The 16,887-nt window shown below is 45.3% G+C and overlaps 1 protein-coding gene across 1 annotated transcript in view; it reads left to right on the top strand.

Moving 5' to 3' along the window:
- The window catches only part of MYO5B (myosin VB), a 134,744-nt gene that overhangs the window by 108,696 nt on the left and 9,161 nt on the right, over nucleotides 1-16,887 (top strand). Inside the window, exons 28-33 of the mRNA XM_035903088.1 lie at nucleotides 1,255-1,506; nucleotides 2,373-2,464; nucleotides 9,362-9,439; nucleotides 12,772-12,970; nucleotides 14,156-14,249; nucleotides 16,106-16,249. Coding sequence (XP_035758981.1) covers nucleotides 1,255-1,506; nucleotides 2,373-2,464; nucleotides 9,362-9,439; nucleotides 12,772-12,970; nucleotides 14,156-14,249; nucleotides 16,106-16,249 — 859 coding nt within the window. The remainder of the gene's footprint in view (nucleotides 1-1,254; nucleotides 1,507-2,372; nucleotides 2,465-9,361; nucleotides 9,440-12,771; nucleotides 12,971-14,155; nucleotides 14,250-16,105; nucleotides 16,250-16,887) is intronic.

The following is a 16,887-nucleotide window of genomic DNA, read 5'->3' on the forward strand; positions in this document are numbered from 1 at the left end:
TTTTTTTTTTTTTTTTTAATGACAGATGGTATAAAGTACCTGACTGTGCTCTGTTACTGATGGTGTTTGTTCAGCTCGGAGTATGTCCAGATGCCAGATCAGCTATTCCGTTCACACCTCTGCTGTGATAAGGCATGCTATTTATAATTTGTAAGGATTTATAATTACAACACCCGTTTCCTATGGAAACGAGGTTTACACAGCTGTGCTAGCTACACACTGTATAAATTGTATAAATTGCCCCCATCCCCCCCAGCCATTTTCAGATTCCTAAGCTCGCCTCAGCCAAAGCTGATAACGAAGCAGATATCCCATAGATAAGAGGAATCATGCAAGAAGGCTGTGGAAGAGGTCAAAAGACAGTGGGGGGAGAGAAGCACCTGGATCTCAGTGCGGAAAGAGCTTGTGCTATTGCAGACACAAGAGAATCCACATGGATGGGGGCCAGTCCAGAGGGAAGAGCTGACCTCAAATCAGGCAGGCACCAGACTTTGTCAGCTCGCTTGCAGATGTCTCAGGTTTTGCCATGCGGTAGTTGGGTACGGATCCCGTTGGGTTTTGGCATTGTCCAAGAGGCCTGGGTGCATGGGGACGGGATGGGGAGCGATCCTGGGTGCCACCATGCAGCAGCAGGATTTGGTGCAAAGGGAAAATGAGTTGTTGGGATTCAGGCTGTGAGCAGGACCCCAGAAGTCCAGCTCCTTCCCATCCGTGACCCATAGCAAGGACTGCACCATCCATGGGAGCAAAGCTGCTCTTGACCCAGCTGGGATGCTCCAGGTGGTTTTTGGTTGCTGCCAATGTGGTGTTACCACCTGCAAACAAAGCTTCATGGTGAAATACTGAAATAAAGGCTGTCTTAGCTGCCAGAGTTTTATTCTTCTGTCTTCTGCTGTCATGCATACTGTTTGTGGTGTTTTCTTGATTGAGAAGGAAGAGGAGCAGAGGAGAAACAATCGTGTTTGGCTTCTCTAACAGCTTGCTTCTGCGTTTAAAAACAGTGTGAACAAATAAAAGAAATCTCCCCTGTGTCTCCCTGTAGTATTGTTATTAAATGGCAACAGGCTACTGATTACAGCAAAAGTCTTTTCTGAGCTACACATGGCTGGATGGGCGGCAAAATCCAGACCCTGGCATGAATTGATCGTTGGGCTGTGATCATCGCTAATTGAGTTACCTTGCAGGCGTCTCAGAAAAGGATGAGGTGCTGCAAGATAGTTTATCTAAACTGGTTAATGGCTTGGTATTTTCCAGAGGCAAGAGCTGGAGTCAGAGAACAAGAAGCTGAAAAATGAACTTAATGAGCTGAGGAAGGCTATCGCAGACCGAGCAACCCAGAACAACTCCTCCAACGATATTCAGGACAGTTACAACCTCTTACTGAATCAGCTGAAAGCGGCCAACGAGGAGTTGGAAGTGCGGAAGGAAGAGGTGCTCATCCTGAGGACGCAGATTATGAAGGCAGCCCAGCAAAAAGAGGCAGGCAAAAACATGGTAATTGAGAGGGTAATGGATTTTCTTTTCTGTTCGGTTGCTGAAAATTCACTGCCTGCCTGAGCGATGCCACTTTTGCTTTGGTAGGTTTTGGGGGGCAGAATGGCATGGGGAGGTTATATATATATATATATATGTGAACCTGAATGCACAGGGGTTGCAAATCAGTGGTTCAGATTCTGTTCTCTGATACTGTAAATGCATTTAAATTTATATATATACATATATATGCCTACAGATGAGGTATAGTCCATGACATCATTTCAGCCCAGGACTATATGTCCTGTGGAGATCTGTACTGCTGTAAGGTGCTTGACCCCAGACCTGATGAGGTCTAGCCAGCCCACACCAAGGAACAACTTCTCCAGCCCTGCTTCAAAGTGTGGTGGTGTGAGATGGCTCCCAGTAGTGTTTTGTGACAACTGGCTTATTCTGCAAGGAAATAGGATTGGGGAAAAGAGCTTCTGGACCAGGTTCTGCTCACTTGATGCTGGTGCAGCTGTAATGCTTTTCTACTGGTGTGTAGGGCAAGAAGAGAGCCTGTCCCGTCACAGTTGTTTGAAGGCTTTTTGTTTAGAGCCTGTTCTGATGGAAGATTATGTTTTCTGAAAACTCTCACTTGGGCTTTTTAATTCACTGCCTTATCATTCCTCAAGATTTTGGTATGTTTCGTATTTGAGACCACACACAGCCCCCCCCTTATGTCCATCCCAGGTTCGTGCATTCTCCTTCTATCTCCTAATCTCTGCTGCTGCCTGTTTGCACGCGCATGAATTCATAGAAACCGGTGGTTGGGAGTTGGTTGGTATCAGGAACTTTGAAAGACGGGAGGAGATGTGCAGGATGTCATGCTGCTGTGTTCTTCTTGTTGAATTTAGGAAAACACCAATGCCAGCTGGCCAAACAGTGACAAGCACATTGATCAGGAGGACGCCATTGAAGCCTACCAGGGGATGTGCGAGACAAACCGGTAAGTGTGGCCCAAATTTTTCCAGCAGCAGGAGGCGCTGGCCAAAATGTGAGAGATGGGATCCAGACCAAAATTAACAACGTGTTTTAGAGAGTTATCAGCTTCCTGGACTGTGTTCTGGACCTTGGGTTAAGGACAGACCATAAGGATGGGACCGAAGACGCAGGTCTGTAATGGGTGAAGAGGGCTCAGCTTTGGGGCAGTGCATCCCCAAGGGAGGGGAGATACTGGGCAGGTAGAAAAGCCAACATGGAAGTGAGCAAAACTGGATTTTGACTTTGCTTCCAGTACATAAATAGTAGCAAGACTAGGATTTGGGATATATTTGAGTTACTTACTTCAAGTAATTCCTCATGCTATGCTGGGAAGACAGCATGGCTCCCCTCATTTTCCCAGAGGCAAAAGCCCGTGGTGGTGAACTGAGCTAACGAACTCACGCGGTGTTCTCTGGCAACACCACGTTATTGGTTTTCTTGTATCTAAACTGAGAGTCGGAAACATTCATCTGATTACAGGTTTCCCATAGCGAGGGTTAATATTGTGAACAGGTCTGTCCTTATAGTAACAATGGGCTTATATTGCGAGGCATTAAATCAATCCTTGCAGCTATCCAGGAGGACATCAAATAAAGAAGTAGTATTTTGCAAGAAGACAAAATTACATGGATTAAACAGCAAGATAATATGTAGAGTAAGTATTTATTTTATGGGAAGGAAATTGAACGTTCATCTCCTTTTCTCTTGACAAATACAGACGTTTGAGGCTTTTTACCTAAATAATTTTTTTTCAGCAAGGTAGTCGGAAGACCTAACCATTCTGGATTAATGGCTTTTAATAACACAGTGTGCTTTTACACTTCGCAAACTGGTTGCAGAAGGCTGTTAGCAGTCCAGGCTGGGGAAGACCATGACATAATTAGGATTTTATTCATACCTGTATGACTATGAGCAAAGACACCCAGTCTTGGATTATGGTATGAAAAATTGTGAAGAGTTGCTTAACGCTTTCAGAACTGCACGGCTGAGAAGGTGCAATGGGAAATCCATGTGCCTAGATTGATGTGCAAAAAATCAATGTATTGCTGTGCGGTCAACTTTGCTCATCATGTCTGTTCTGTGCGTCCCCCAAATTTCTGCTATAGTATGGGCTGGATTTTCTGAATTTGCATCTATTCTACTTCTTGGGAAAGCCCTAGGAGGACCCGTGGGGAGATCTCCAGTTCCCCTGTGTTGAGTACAAAGATGGGCTTGCTGCAAGGGCTGGGTTCCACAAGCATTGCATTTCAACATAGCTTAAAACCCTCATGGGTGGACTGAGGCTTTGCCCAGCTTTCACTTCAGCCCAGGGACCTGGTGGAGTGGGGAGTGTTGGGGTCCAGGACTCTTGTGACACTGGTTTCTCACCTGGGCACCATGTCTGGCTGGATCAGGACCAATGTTTGGGGTTTTTTTTCCCATTTGTTGCCATTGAATATTTGCTTTCCTGAAGTGAACTTGTTGATGAAAATTTCTGCCCCTCCTGCAGTAGAGGTGATGAGATTGATTTAAACATCACCTTTTTGTCAGTAAATCAGTGGAGCTCAGCGTGCTTTCTGCTGCAAGGTGTGTTTTTTGGTCACTGAATGAATTCTGTGGATTTTCTATAATTTCCTTCCAGCTGTAGGTGCTGGTGTGGGATGTGAAATCCCATTGTCAGACACAGCTTCAATTTCTCCCTAAGCTGCTAAAAATGTAGGGATGGTTAGTTTGTGTTTGGGTCTTGGTGAAGGAGTTGGTGTCAAAACAAGAGTTGCTGCTTTCTTAGGGCATGCATCTGACCTGTACATATGGGTTGTATCACTGGTCCCAATAGTAACTGAGATTTGGCCATCCTGACATGTGTGCCGGCTGCTTTCACTCCACCTGCTGGGAGACTCCATTCCTTCTTCAGCCATTTTGGTTTCCAGACTTAATTTCCGCAGGGAGGATGGAATCACACGAGGAAATCATCAAAAATGCTGCAGTGATCTAATTTTTCACAGCCTATAAATCTCTTCCCTTGCAATTGCACAGGTGAGCTGCAATGTAAGAACTTCATGTGGTCAGGCCTTGGTGGTTTTTGGCCTCATGAGATTTGGGAGTGGAAATGTGCAGTCTCCAGGCTCAGTTTCCTGTTACCTCTCTTGTCTACCTCTCATATGAAGCTTGGCTGGAGGTTGGCTTTTGCAATACAGTAGCAGTAGCTCTACAAACTATCACCCTGATTTTCTGCAGTGGTTTATCCAATGGCTCGTTAATCACCACCAGCTTCCCCATTATATAGAATCATAGAATAGAATCATAGAATCACTTTGGTTGGAAAAGACCTTTGAGATCATCGAGTCCAACCTTTAACCTAACCCTGACATCCCACCACTAAACCCTGGCCCTAAGCACCTCATCTATCCTTCTTTTAAATGCCTCCAGGGAGGAGGACTCTACCACCTCCCTGGGCAGCCCATTCCAGAGCCTGACAACCCTTTCCTAAACAACCCCAGTTCCCTCAGCCGCTCCTCGTATGACTTGTGCTCCAGACCCCTCCCCAGCTTGGTTGCTCTCCTCTGGACATGTCCCAGCAACGCAACATCCTTCTTGTAGTGAGGGGCCCAAAACTGAACACAGGATTCGTGGTGCGGCCTCACCAGCACTGAGTACAGGAGCACGGTCCCTGCCCTACTCCTGCTGGTCACACTATTTCTGATACAGGCCAGGATGCCATTGGCCTTCTTGGCCACCTGGGCACCCTGCTGGCTCATATTCTCAGCCGGCTGTCAACCAGTACCCCCAGGTCCTTTTCCACCAGGCAGCTTTCCAGCCACTCTTCCCCGAGCTGTAGCACTGCATGGGGTATAGTTCCCTGTGCGTCCATTTGTATATTGGGTTGGTTTATAAACTGTAGGCTGGAGTTGATGGCAATAAAATAGATAAAAACAAACGCTCGGGGAGCATGGATTATTGTATTTGTCGATACAAATTAACATTCCCTCCCCCCAGCACACATTTGCATTCATACTTGAGCAGCTTTATACCCAAGCGTGTCAGCGTGAGAAATAAAACTGCTTTCTCTTTCTAATCTTGATCAATAAATATTTTAATGGAAAGCTTTTCTGGTGGGATTGCAGTTCTGAAGTGGGATTAATAAGCAAAAGCCACTTTTTCTCCCACCTGCACCGCAAGGAGCGCTCCTACTTCTCTTTACCCTGATACCTCTCATTCTGGTGGCTGTTTCCAACCGAAGTGGATGCTCTTCCATCGGTCCAGTCTGACCGATGTGGGAAAGCTGCGGTCCACCCATGGGTCACTCCAAGCTTGAAGTCATCACGTCTTAGCTATTTTAGGCTGGGGATGGAGCGTGGCTTTATTTTGATGGCAGACAGACCTTTAATACATTCTGTGTCTGTATAATCCAGGACTTTTAAATACAGCACGAGGAAAACAGGAAAAGCTTCCAGGTGCTGCTAACCCTGCTTGCGTAGTGATTCTCTTTCTCCACGCCGCTCTCGGAGGAAAGCCTTTTGATGCCAGGTCAAGGGGAAGTTTGAATTAAAAGCAACCCTTGATAAATGCAGTGAACTCAACTTTTTTTTTCCTTTTTTTTTTTTTTCCTCTTGCTGACTTTCAACTGCTAAAAGGAAGAGCATCAAGTTAGTTTCCAGCTAATTTTCTGCTTCAGTAACTGAATGTAAAGCTAAGCAGGCTCTTTGGTCCCTGTTTCGGTTCTTGGGATCTTTCTTTCAAACCTGTTTGATCTTGGTGGAAATGTAGAGCCAACAAAAGACCAGGTGATGAAGTTAGAGATAATAACTTGGCAGCTCAACGGCAGATCAGGCTTAGTCTTTGAAATTAACTTCTGTGATAACCTCCAAGTGATTTCTGTAGAGTATATGGCTCTTTTTTTTTTTTTTTGCTGGGTGCAGTGCAAAGCGAAGGGCTGATGCCGGCTTCATGTGGAGGATGCTTTTGTGGCTGGAAGAGGCCATCACATGGAAAGGAAGGGTTCATATCTCTGCTTACCACTCTCCAATGTGTCTCTTATCGCTGCTTCCCACTCTGTCATATATCTAATCTGTGATGTGCAGTAGTTTTCCATTTAATTAAAAAAAAAAAAAAGGCATATCTGTGTTTGAAAATTAAATGCCCCTTCTTCTTTATTAAGAGATGATAATTATCTGCAGATGCTAAAATTAACATCTCTGGGGTTTGGTATATGTGCACCTCCTTTAAGATACTTGGAGGAGGGAGATGTTTGGGCAGGAATTTCTCTCATTCTTGAATTCATTTCTTGAACTCATTCATGAATTTCTTTCACGAAGGCAGTTGGCCGACTCCAGGTCACCACCCGCTCCCCCAGACCCCTACCTCCAAGATAAGGATAAAGGAGAAATGAGGTTTCGTGCATCACCTCCTTTCAACTCCTTTCAGGCTTGTTTGAGAGAAGGATTTACCCAGCAGTTTAGGAAATTATTTGGGCACATGCTAATTAATCTAATTAGCTAGAAAGGACCCCTATTGACTTTTAATGTCTCGGTCAATATGAACTTCTGGGAGAAGGGAAGCTCTGTGACTTCTGAGTCAGTGCTGTGTTGATGAACATGGACCGAATGCTTATTTCCCAGGGCAGTTTTATCTTAGTATAATGGCACCCCCTTGAGCTGCTTTCCTTGTTTACCACAATGCGTATGATTAAAAAAGGGAGGAAAGCTGTTTTTTCAAAGGAGGTTATCCAGGAAAATGCATCTGTTAAAAAAGCTGCTCATCGTGTGAGATTTCCCAGGTCGCTGAGGATCCTTCCTGGGTTTTTTTCTTGGTTTTCAGTGCCTAAGTACACATTCTGCTAAGATTATCTGAACAAAAAAAAAAAAAGGTTTACCCAAATCAGACCAATAAACTTCCCTGTATCTGTTCTACAGACCCTTTTGGAAGCCTGTTATGTACGGGTAAAAATAAGGTTTTAATCTAAGTTCATACATACGGCTTTAACAGATGAATTTTCCAAATGTTAATGCCTGAAACTTTTGCTGCTTTTGAGAAGTGCTATGCTCATGCACCGGGATGGAAAGGATGTACAAGCTGTCTGCGGCGGTGAGATGCCTCTTGAGTCCTTTCATGGCAGGGCTGCACCACCACGGTTCCCACTGCTTTCCTCGTGTGAAAATTTGCTCTCGAAAGTTTATGCTTTTCCACTTAAATATGCAGAGCTTTCCTTGCCAGGGAATGGCATCTGCTACACCTCTTTTCAAAACAGGAGATGCATAATGGCTTGGTTCTTTTTTTCTCTAAAAGTTTAATGATACATTAATTTTTTTTAAAAAAAAATTATTATTTCCAAAAAGAAAAACTGTTTTGAAACTCTCATCAAAGCCAAGAAAAGTCTCGCTGTAGCAAGTGTTCCTGGTCAGGTTGACCAGCTTATATCGCTCATTTGTAATGTGTTCAACACCTCATTAAATAAGATAAATGAGTTTCCTGCCTTCTATAACTAAAAAAAAACCCAAACCAAACCCAAACTGTTAAAAGAAAACTTGCAGTATTAAAGTGAGATGAGACTTTTGGGGCATTTTTCTGTCTGGATGGATATGGAAGAGATTTGGTCTCGTATGGATGTAAGGAAACAAACATCCAAGGGGTGTTTGGACTGAAGGTTGCTCTGAGGAAAGGCTGATGTGTTTGACTTGATGATTGAGGAAACCCTCAACTAAAGTAGAAGGAAAAGAATTTATTTTAGACCAGTGGAAGCTACTGCAGAAGGAAGGAAATGGAGAAACTTGTCTTTAAAACGTCGTCTTAGCAAGATGTGCCGGAGCACAGAAGGTCTGGAAGAGGAGTGAGCTGTTCCAAGCTATGAATACGCAGTAAACACTGGGGTCAGGTTATGTTTGCACTGTGGGTTGGAAGTGCACGTGGGCTGTTTCAGCTCAAAAACAGTTAATTTTTTTTTGGGGGGGGGGAAGCAAGGAAGCCTGTTGGGAGCTGCTAAGGATCGCTCTGTGCTTTTCATATTACCCCATCTGTGTTTGGAAAGCTCTTCCTTACCCCTCGTATTGACTTTGCTCTCTTAGTTTATCCCTCACGGTCCTTAGAATCATAGAATCACTTTGGTTGGAAAAGACCTTTGAGATCATCGAGTCCAACCTTTAACCTAACCCTGCCATCCCACCACTAAACCCTGGCCCTAAGCACCTCATCTCTCTACCTCTCTAGGAGGACTCTACCACCTCCCTGGGCAGCCCCTTCCAGAGCCTGACAACCCTTTTGGTGAAGAAGTTTTTCCTAATGTCTAGCCTAAACCTGCCCTGGCGCAGCTTCAAACCATTCCCCCTCGTCCTATCATCTGTTACCTTCTTGCTCCTCCTTGGTTTTTAAGCATAAGGTTTTGATGAGGATTTGAGGTAGCTGGTGTGGTGTGGGCTTGCCAGCTTTTCCTTGCATTCATATGGGAAACAGTTTAGCCATACAGAAATGAAAACTCAGGCTCTGAGCTCCAGGAATTGGGTTTTTTGGTTTAAAAAAAAATAAATCTCAGGAATGATGATAACCTGCCAGGAGGTTGGACTCGGTGATCTGCGATGGTCTCTTCTGACCTGAACAATTTTGGGTTCCCGTGTTGACTGCAGTGGGTCGGGGGGGAAAGGGTTGCACGAGGACATGTTTTACAGCTAGGAGGGAGGAGAAGCTCCACTAGCCAAGGGTGTCGTACAGGGCACGGCCACGGCATGGTTCTCCTTCACCATGGTGGAAAAGGAAATACAGTGTAATGAAAGTATGCTTTAAAAACATTAAATTAAATTAATAAGGGTTCTGCACTTTTCCCCCTTCTATTGCAATTGACTTTTTGTCTTTCTCTGTCCTCTTGTTTCCTTTCTCTGTCCTTTATTTCTAGCAAGACTGAGGACTGGGGGTATCTCAATGAAGATGGAGAGCTCGGCTTGGCTTATCAAGGTTTAAAGCAAGTTGCCAGGTCAAACACTTTCTTTTTTCCCCACTGTTTCTTCTTCCCCCTCTCCCTTTCGCTTGCCCTTTTGTTTCTTCCTCTGCTGTTGTCCTCTCTGGGAGCAGCCGGAGGTAGGACATCAAAACTGGAGGAACTGAGACCCTCCTCTAATTTTCAGAGGAGTTGTTGCAATTCTAATCGGGCATTGCTGATGGTGGCTGTTGTCTGTAATGCCTGAGCTATGATTAATTAAGAATTATGTTACGTTAACGGGAAATTGTGTGATAAAGGTGTTGGGAAGCTGTAATCTCCAGGAAGGGGCGGGGGGGGAAATATATTTTTTTTTTCTGAATTGCACTAAGATACAGCACCTCCCTGAAGTATTTTCTCCCAGTCCTTGGCATGTCAGAAGTGGAGTCCCTGTGCTTGTATTGCGATGCTGTCTGCTTTGTATGCTCCCGGGAATTGCACGCTTCCATCTGTGCATTGCCTATAGGTACAAGGAGGAAGGCGTGTGGCGGATACGCGATGCCATCCTTCCACAGCTCTCCCCGTGTCCTGGTGTGGTGGGCAAATATCCCAGCGGACACACCAGGGCAGTACCTGCAACTGCCCTATCTGCTGGGGATGCCGGTGATTCTGTACCCATCTCTCATCTCCAAGCTAATGAATGTTTAGAAACACAAATGGAGATTAAAGCAAGGCAGGGGGACTCCTGGATTCTTCTCCTCATTCAACCTGGTGCTTGGAAGAGCTGTTAATTAAATATTAATCAGTCTTTGCTCTCCTGCAGGGTGGTTATGAGGCTCTGATATCTATGCTTTTTATAAAAGATATGAAATGAGCTGATTAAGGACACTGTAAGAGAGGAAAATTTAAAATAATCTTCTGTATAAAGTAGTCTAAAGCGGTCACCTGTAGAGGGATCAGAATAAAACCGGACAACAACAGGAAAAATACCAGGGATGCTTCATTTGTTTTTCAAAGCAAGGTTGGAACCCAAGTTCATAGAAGGAGCATGTTTTTCTGAGGGCAGCTCATAGCTAATCCAAACCCATGTAAGAAATAAAATAACAACTAAGTACTTAATACTTATTTCATGGTTGGGCCTGTGTTTTCCAAGCCTATTAAGAATATAACTCCTGACAACATGGTTACGAGGCTGTGTGTGTTATTGCCCGTGTTGGAAAATACCCTTTTCTGTCTTCTGCTGGAAAATGGGAAGTAGGGATTGAGTTGTTTAGATCTTCTAAAAACAACAACAAAAAACAAGCTGGAGAATGATTAATGCCTTTTCATCCAGAAATCTTCTGTAGAAAGCACATGTTCTTTTATACAGTCCTTAAAAAACCCCTCAGAATAACAACAAAAAAACCCCCATGCTTAAATGTTCCTGCAGGGAAACACTTCACAGGCGTGAATCTCCATTAATTTCCCAGTGGACCTGAAAGAGTTGTAGCTTTTTCCAACCTGGCACAGCTCGATGCCTGTGCACATCCTGGGTGAATGCTCAGCTATTGACACCACAGTCTTCCTCACCTTTGAGGATCACCGTTTGCATCCGATGCCAGAGGAGCTGAAGCTCCTGCACCAAGTGTGTGGTTGTCTGTAGGTCTGCCCAGGAGAGCACATCCATGAGCTACAGCAAGGACGTGGGCTTGGTTGCTGCCATCACCCTATGTAGTCTGGGACTAATATTTTGCAGTTTCTAGTTTGATAGCCCTTCCTCAGAGTCCTCATACCTTCTTGGAGTCACTTATTTCAGTCTTCTTGAAAGAGCTGGTGGACTAAAGGGGAGATTTCCATTTAGCAGCGGGTAGGGAATATCCTTAAAAATCAACTAAGGTGTCACTTGCCCAGTTTGTCGGCATCCGCATCAGCAAAGGGAGTGTACAGGAGGGCAGTTAACATCTCAGTGATGAATCATTCTTCTGGATTAACGAAGGCATTCTGGTTTAGCAAATGGCTGGAAAATGCGTTAACTAAATGCCTTACCCTTTAGCTCAGCTTCCCGCCCCGCTGGGGGTTGTCCTTGTGTTGTCCTTGTGCACAGGCTCCAGACAGGGCTGGAAGGAGACCTGGTGTAGGGGAAAAGGGGGTAGGAGAGGATGGCAGGACAAATTATTAGAGAAAATGTTGGGTACCCACCTAAAAGTGGGAGAAGGGCTGGTTTTGGTGACTTCTGTCCGCTGTGTAAGATGGTATTAGTATTTGTATGCCATGGAGTGCAAGGAAACCAAGTCTTTTTACCTACTGCTGAAGAGTCCTGGCGAAGTCAGCAGCGATAATGAAAGCAGGGACCAATCAAGATGACAGAAAATCGCCTTGTGCATGGTTTTCTGCAGGTAGTTTGTGAATAAAAACTGAGATATAAATGCATATACTTGTCAAGCTAAGTCTGGGTTGTTTAGTCTGGAGAAGAGGAGGCTGAGGGGAGCCCTTATCGGCCTCTACAACTGCCTGACAGGAGGCTGTAGCAAGGTGGGGGTCGGCCTCTGCTCCCTGGTAATGGATGATGGGACGAGGGGGAATGGTCTGAAGTTGCGCCAGGGCAGGTTTAGGTTGGACATTAGGAAAAACTTCTTCACTGAAAGGGTTGTCAGGCTCTGGAATGGGCTGCCCAGGGAGGTGGTCAAGTCCCCATCCCTGGAGATATATAAAAGAAGGATAGATGAGGTGCTGAGGGCCAGGGTTTAGTGGTGGGATGGCAGGGTTAGGTTAACGGTTGGACTCGATGATCTTAAAGGTCTTTTCCAACCTAAAGGCTTCTATGATTCTATGCTAAATAGCAGCTCTGCAAACAACTAGGAGGAATGAAGGCTTTCAGCTCCAGCCTTTCTTGAACTCCCAGCAGTAACAAGCGAAGCCTGTGGCAGTCCAACTGAAGGGAGCAGCTTGCAAGGCACACAGTTCAGTTTCCAAGGATAAGAAGTGATGTTTGAAGGGGGCTGAGCAGATCAACGAAAGCCCTTTGAGCTGAGCTTTTGAAAAACCTGCAGGTGTTGCACTCCTTTCTTGCCATGCATTTGCTTGTTTGCTAATGGGAAGAGTAAAGGAACCCAAATTTGTGATACAGTTGCAGAAAAAAGGGAACTCTTGGATTATTATATTTAAAAGAAAAAAAAAAACCCACACCCAAACTTTTGATCTCATGTCTCTAATTTCAAAAGTATTAGTATAACAAATGACAGACTAATGTGGCAAGAACAGCTGCAGCAGCCCTTTGTGTGTGTCAGTTTTATAGGGAGGTTGACTGGGAACATCTCCCAGGTTGGCTGATTTTGGAGGATTTAAACTCAAAGAGTGGCTACTGCCATGATGCGGAGATCACAGGCTGATGGCTGTGGTCCTGTTCTCAGGTTACTGGAAGCACAGCTCCAGGATCAGAGAAGAGAGCATGAGGAGGAGGTAGAAGCTCTGAAAAACGAGGTGGATGCAATGAAAGAAGAGATGGAGAAACAGCAGCAGGCTTTCCTGCAGACCCTGCAGCTATCTCCGGAGGCCCAGGTGGAGTTCGGACTTCAGCAAGAAATTACACGTCTCACCAACGAAAATCTGGTAAGAGGCTGTACTGAAAACACAGTCTAAGGAAGAGGAAAAAAACCAGAACAGGTTGAGAGAAAGGGGATGGGAAACGTGAAGGGGAGGAGAAGGCACTGGGGTCTCTTCCACCCCTCCTACCCTCTCTGCAAGATCCTTCAGCATCTCCCACTGGTGCATCTGGGAGCATTGGTACTTGGCTTTGAGCTGTTGTTCAGTGGCTTTATGACTCTTGTGACTCCTTAGGTACTTTATTTTTTCATTTTTATTTTTTTTAAGCCTCCCTGCTTTGTGGCACTGCCTACCAAATGAGATCGCTGGAGTCACTGGGGACCCCTATACTCTGTAATTATGCACAAAGATAACACAATCCCCTCTTTCCACCTGCATTTATTGGGAGTGTGGGGAAAAAAACCAGAACAGGTTGAGAGAAAGGGGATGGGAAACGTGAAGGGGAGGAGAAGGCACTGGGGTCTCTTCCACCCCTCCTACCCTCTCTGCAAGATCCTTCAGCATCTCCCACTGGTGCATCTGGGAGCATTGGTACTTGGCTTTGAGCTGTTGTTCAGTGGCTTTATGACTCTTGTGACTCCTTAGGTACTTTATTTTTTCATTTTTATTTTTTTTAAGCCTCCCTGCTTTGTGGCACTGCCTACCAAATGAGATCGCTGGAGTCACTGGGGACCCCTATACTCTGTAATTATGCACAAAGATAACACAATCCCCTCTTTCCACCTGCATTTATTGGGAGTGTGGGGAGCAGTTACCACTCTGAAAAGCTGGCCTGGCCAATCATAGATTTTCCCTTTCTTACCTTCTGTATCTGCGTTGCAAGGTCTGGAGTGAACACTGGCCCCTTCTAAGTTTGGGTGAGGGCTTCTTGCCTTTCTTGACAACTCTAGTATCTAAATAGTTTAAACATGATTAACAGCCAGGAGCAAAATGCTTTGGGTGGTGTATCGTGAGTATTGCCTGCTTCTAGAAAAAGCAGGCACACAATATCCACAGTCTTTGCGGTGTAGGTAAGGGTGTCTCTGAGCAATCCAGAAATAACACAGCCCTTCCCATACCAAGACACTCAGACCGTGCAGCAGTGGTTCATAGACCAGGCTGCCGACTGGCTCCAGCCTCAAACTCACCCCAGATGGGTTCTCGTGTTGCATTGGGTTAAAAAAATTTAAAAATTCATCCTCTGTTTTTCAGGATCTTAAAGAATTGCTAGAGAAGTTGGAAAAGAATGAAAAGAAGCTGAAAAAGCAGCTGAAGATTTACATGAAGAAGGTCCAAGATTTTGAAGGTGACTTGGCTGTTGGTAGCCATTGGGGTGGGGGAACAGCACTCTGGTTTCACTCCTTTAGCCAGCCTTGGAGAGCTGCAGGTTTTTTCTCTTTTTCTTTCTATTATAGTTAAGAATTTGCTCATTCTGGCATGCTGAACTAGTACTGAGCTCATCGTTGGCATGACAGGAGGGAACCAAAAGTCCAAAGGAAACTCCTGGGTCATGCTTAGGCTGCCTTTGAACAAGTAGAGCTGTGCAGCTGTAGCTTTAGCTTGTTAATGTGGTTGGACATTGTAAACTTGGAAGAGGGTCCATGAAATGGTGGAGGGCAAGTGCTTGCTGGAGGTGTTGGTCTGACGCGTGGCGTACCAGGAGGGTATATAAGAAACCTGTTTGCTTTCATTGCCGTCAATGCTGTGACCCAAGCAGAGATATAGAAAGACCAGTGGCTAGCAGGCAACTGCTCTGGTTCTGGCAGTTTCCAGGGAGATTAAAACCATTTAGGATTAAAATATAGAATCATAGAATCATAGAATCGCTTTGGTTGGAAAAGACCTTTAAGATCATCGAGTCCAACCGTTAGCCCTGGCGCAGCTTCAAACCATTCCCCCTCGTCCTATCATCTGTTACCAGGGAGAAGAGGCCGACCCCCACCTCCCTACAGCCTCCTTTCAGGTAGCTGTAGAGGGCGATCAGGTCTCCCCTCAGCCTCCTCTTCTCCAGACTAAACAACCCCAGTTCCCTCAGCCGTTCCTCGTATGACTTGTGCTCCAGACCCCTCACCAGCTTGGTTGCTCTCCTCTGGACATGCTCCAGCAATGCAACATCCTTCTTGTAGTGAGGGGCCCAAAACTGAACACAGTATTCGAGGTGCGGCCTCACCAGCACCGAGTACAGGGGCGCGATGACTTCCCTTGTCCTGCTGGTCACACTATTCCTGATACAGGCCAGGATGCCATTGGCCTTCTTGGCCACCTGGGCACCCTGCTGGCTCATATTCAGCCGGCTGTCAACCAGTACCCCCAGGGCCTTTTCCACCAGGCAGCTTTCCAGCCACTCTTCCCCAAGCCTGTAGCGCTGCATGGGGTTGTATATATATATGGGGTTGTATATATATATGTATATTCTGCTTTATCAGAAAATACCTCAAAGGTGACATCTGTTGTTGTATAGAAGGAGCTTCCCATTCTCTGAAGATGCTGCGATTAATCACGTAACCTTGTTCTTGTGAGCTGATTGCTGAAAAGTAGGCATTAAGTGAAATTAAGCTGAATGACTGGAGGGTTTCCATGGGTAGCACCAGCTGGTCTCTGTCAGTGTAATCTGCACACAGCAGGCTGCTGTTTACCGCAATACTTGCACGCTGGTCTCTTCTGGTTTATTAAACTTTTATGGAAGCACAACGCTCCATGGTGTGCCACCGCAGTTCTTCAGCTTTACAGCCAGCCAGAAGATGTGATGCATAGGGTTTGGGTTTTTTGGTTTTTTTTTTCATTGCCTGGCTATTTTTTTTCCCCCTCTGTGAAAATGATACACTAAAAAGCTTCCCATAGGGTTACTACTGTCTAGCCTGTGGTTCCTTGGAAAATAAACCCCAACTTTATCTGTTCCTCTTTAGGTCTAAATTTGCACTCTATTTCATTCAAGGGTCAGAATTACTGCCAACTGGTAATTCAAGACCTGGTTCTTTATAAGTCTTTATTTTTATCAGTCTTTATTTGTAATTCTTTATTTTTATAAGTCTGTCGAAGCCGATGACATTATTGGAAACTTAATATATAACGCTTTGACTGGTGTTTGCCCCAAGGCCATCGGGGGATGTGAATAGCTCTTGACTACCAGATACCACCTTTTATGTTCTTTTCTCTTCACAGCATCCCAAGCCATGGTACCAGCGGAGAGGAGGCGGCACGAGCGTAACATGCAAGTTGCTGTCCAGAGAAAGGAGAAAGATTTTCAGGGCATGTTGGAATATTATAAAGAAGATGAGCCACTCCTCATCCGAAACCTCATTACAGGTGAGGCACTTGCTCTGCTCCTGTGCCTGGCTCCTTCTCTTGCCTGGGAGAGTTTGCAAACTTGACATCTCAAGATAGAAAAATAGATCTTCTTAAATTAACCCCTCCTGGGGCTGCACCTTTATGGTGACGTCAGTTTTGGTAGGTAAAGCAGTGCAGCACTAAGCAGATAAACCAGCATGGATACAGTTCTTTAGGGTGAGCAAAAAATGGAAAATGCAGAAAGGAGGCTGCAGTTTTTAGAGCAGGCAGTGACTTGCTGAGCTTGATACGATGTGGTGATAGACGGGGAGGGGATAGCAAGGGATAGACGCTGAGGATTTTGCACAGCAGTGGAACAGAGAGGTAGTTTGATTTATGAGATAATAATAGATAATAAACTTGTGAGCTCCCTTATGCTGGCCAGTCTGATCAGAATTGCTGCCAGCATCTCCTTGTTCAAGGCTGTTAGGGAAGCCAGGCTTCCCTGGCTGTTACTATTTACCACCACTCTCTTAACTCCAGCAGAGTCTAACAAGGATCTGAAAAAGAGCAGTGCTGGCCCATTGCTGAGGTCTTTGAAGTTCCCCTAATCAGACAGGCTCTTCCTTTAGAGGCTGCAAATTCCCACAGCTACCATTAGGATTCAGTATCTTTGA

Source organism: Egretta garzetta, unplaced genomic scaffold (assembly GCF_000687185.1).
Source record: "Egretta garzetta isolate BGI_Z169 unplaced genomic scaffold, ASM68718v1 scaffold179, whole genome shotgun sequence".
Lineage (NCBI taxonomy): Eukaryota > Metazoa > Chordata > Aves > Pelecaniformes > Ardeidae > Egretta > Egretta garzetta.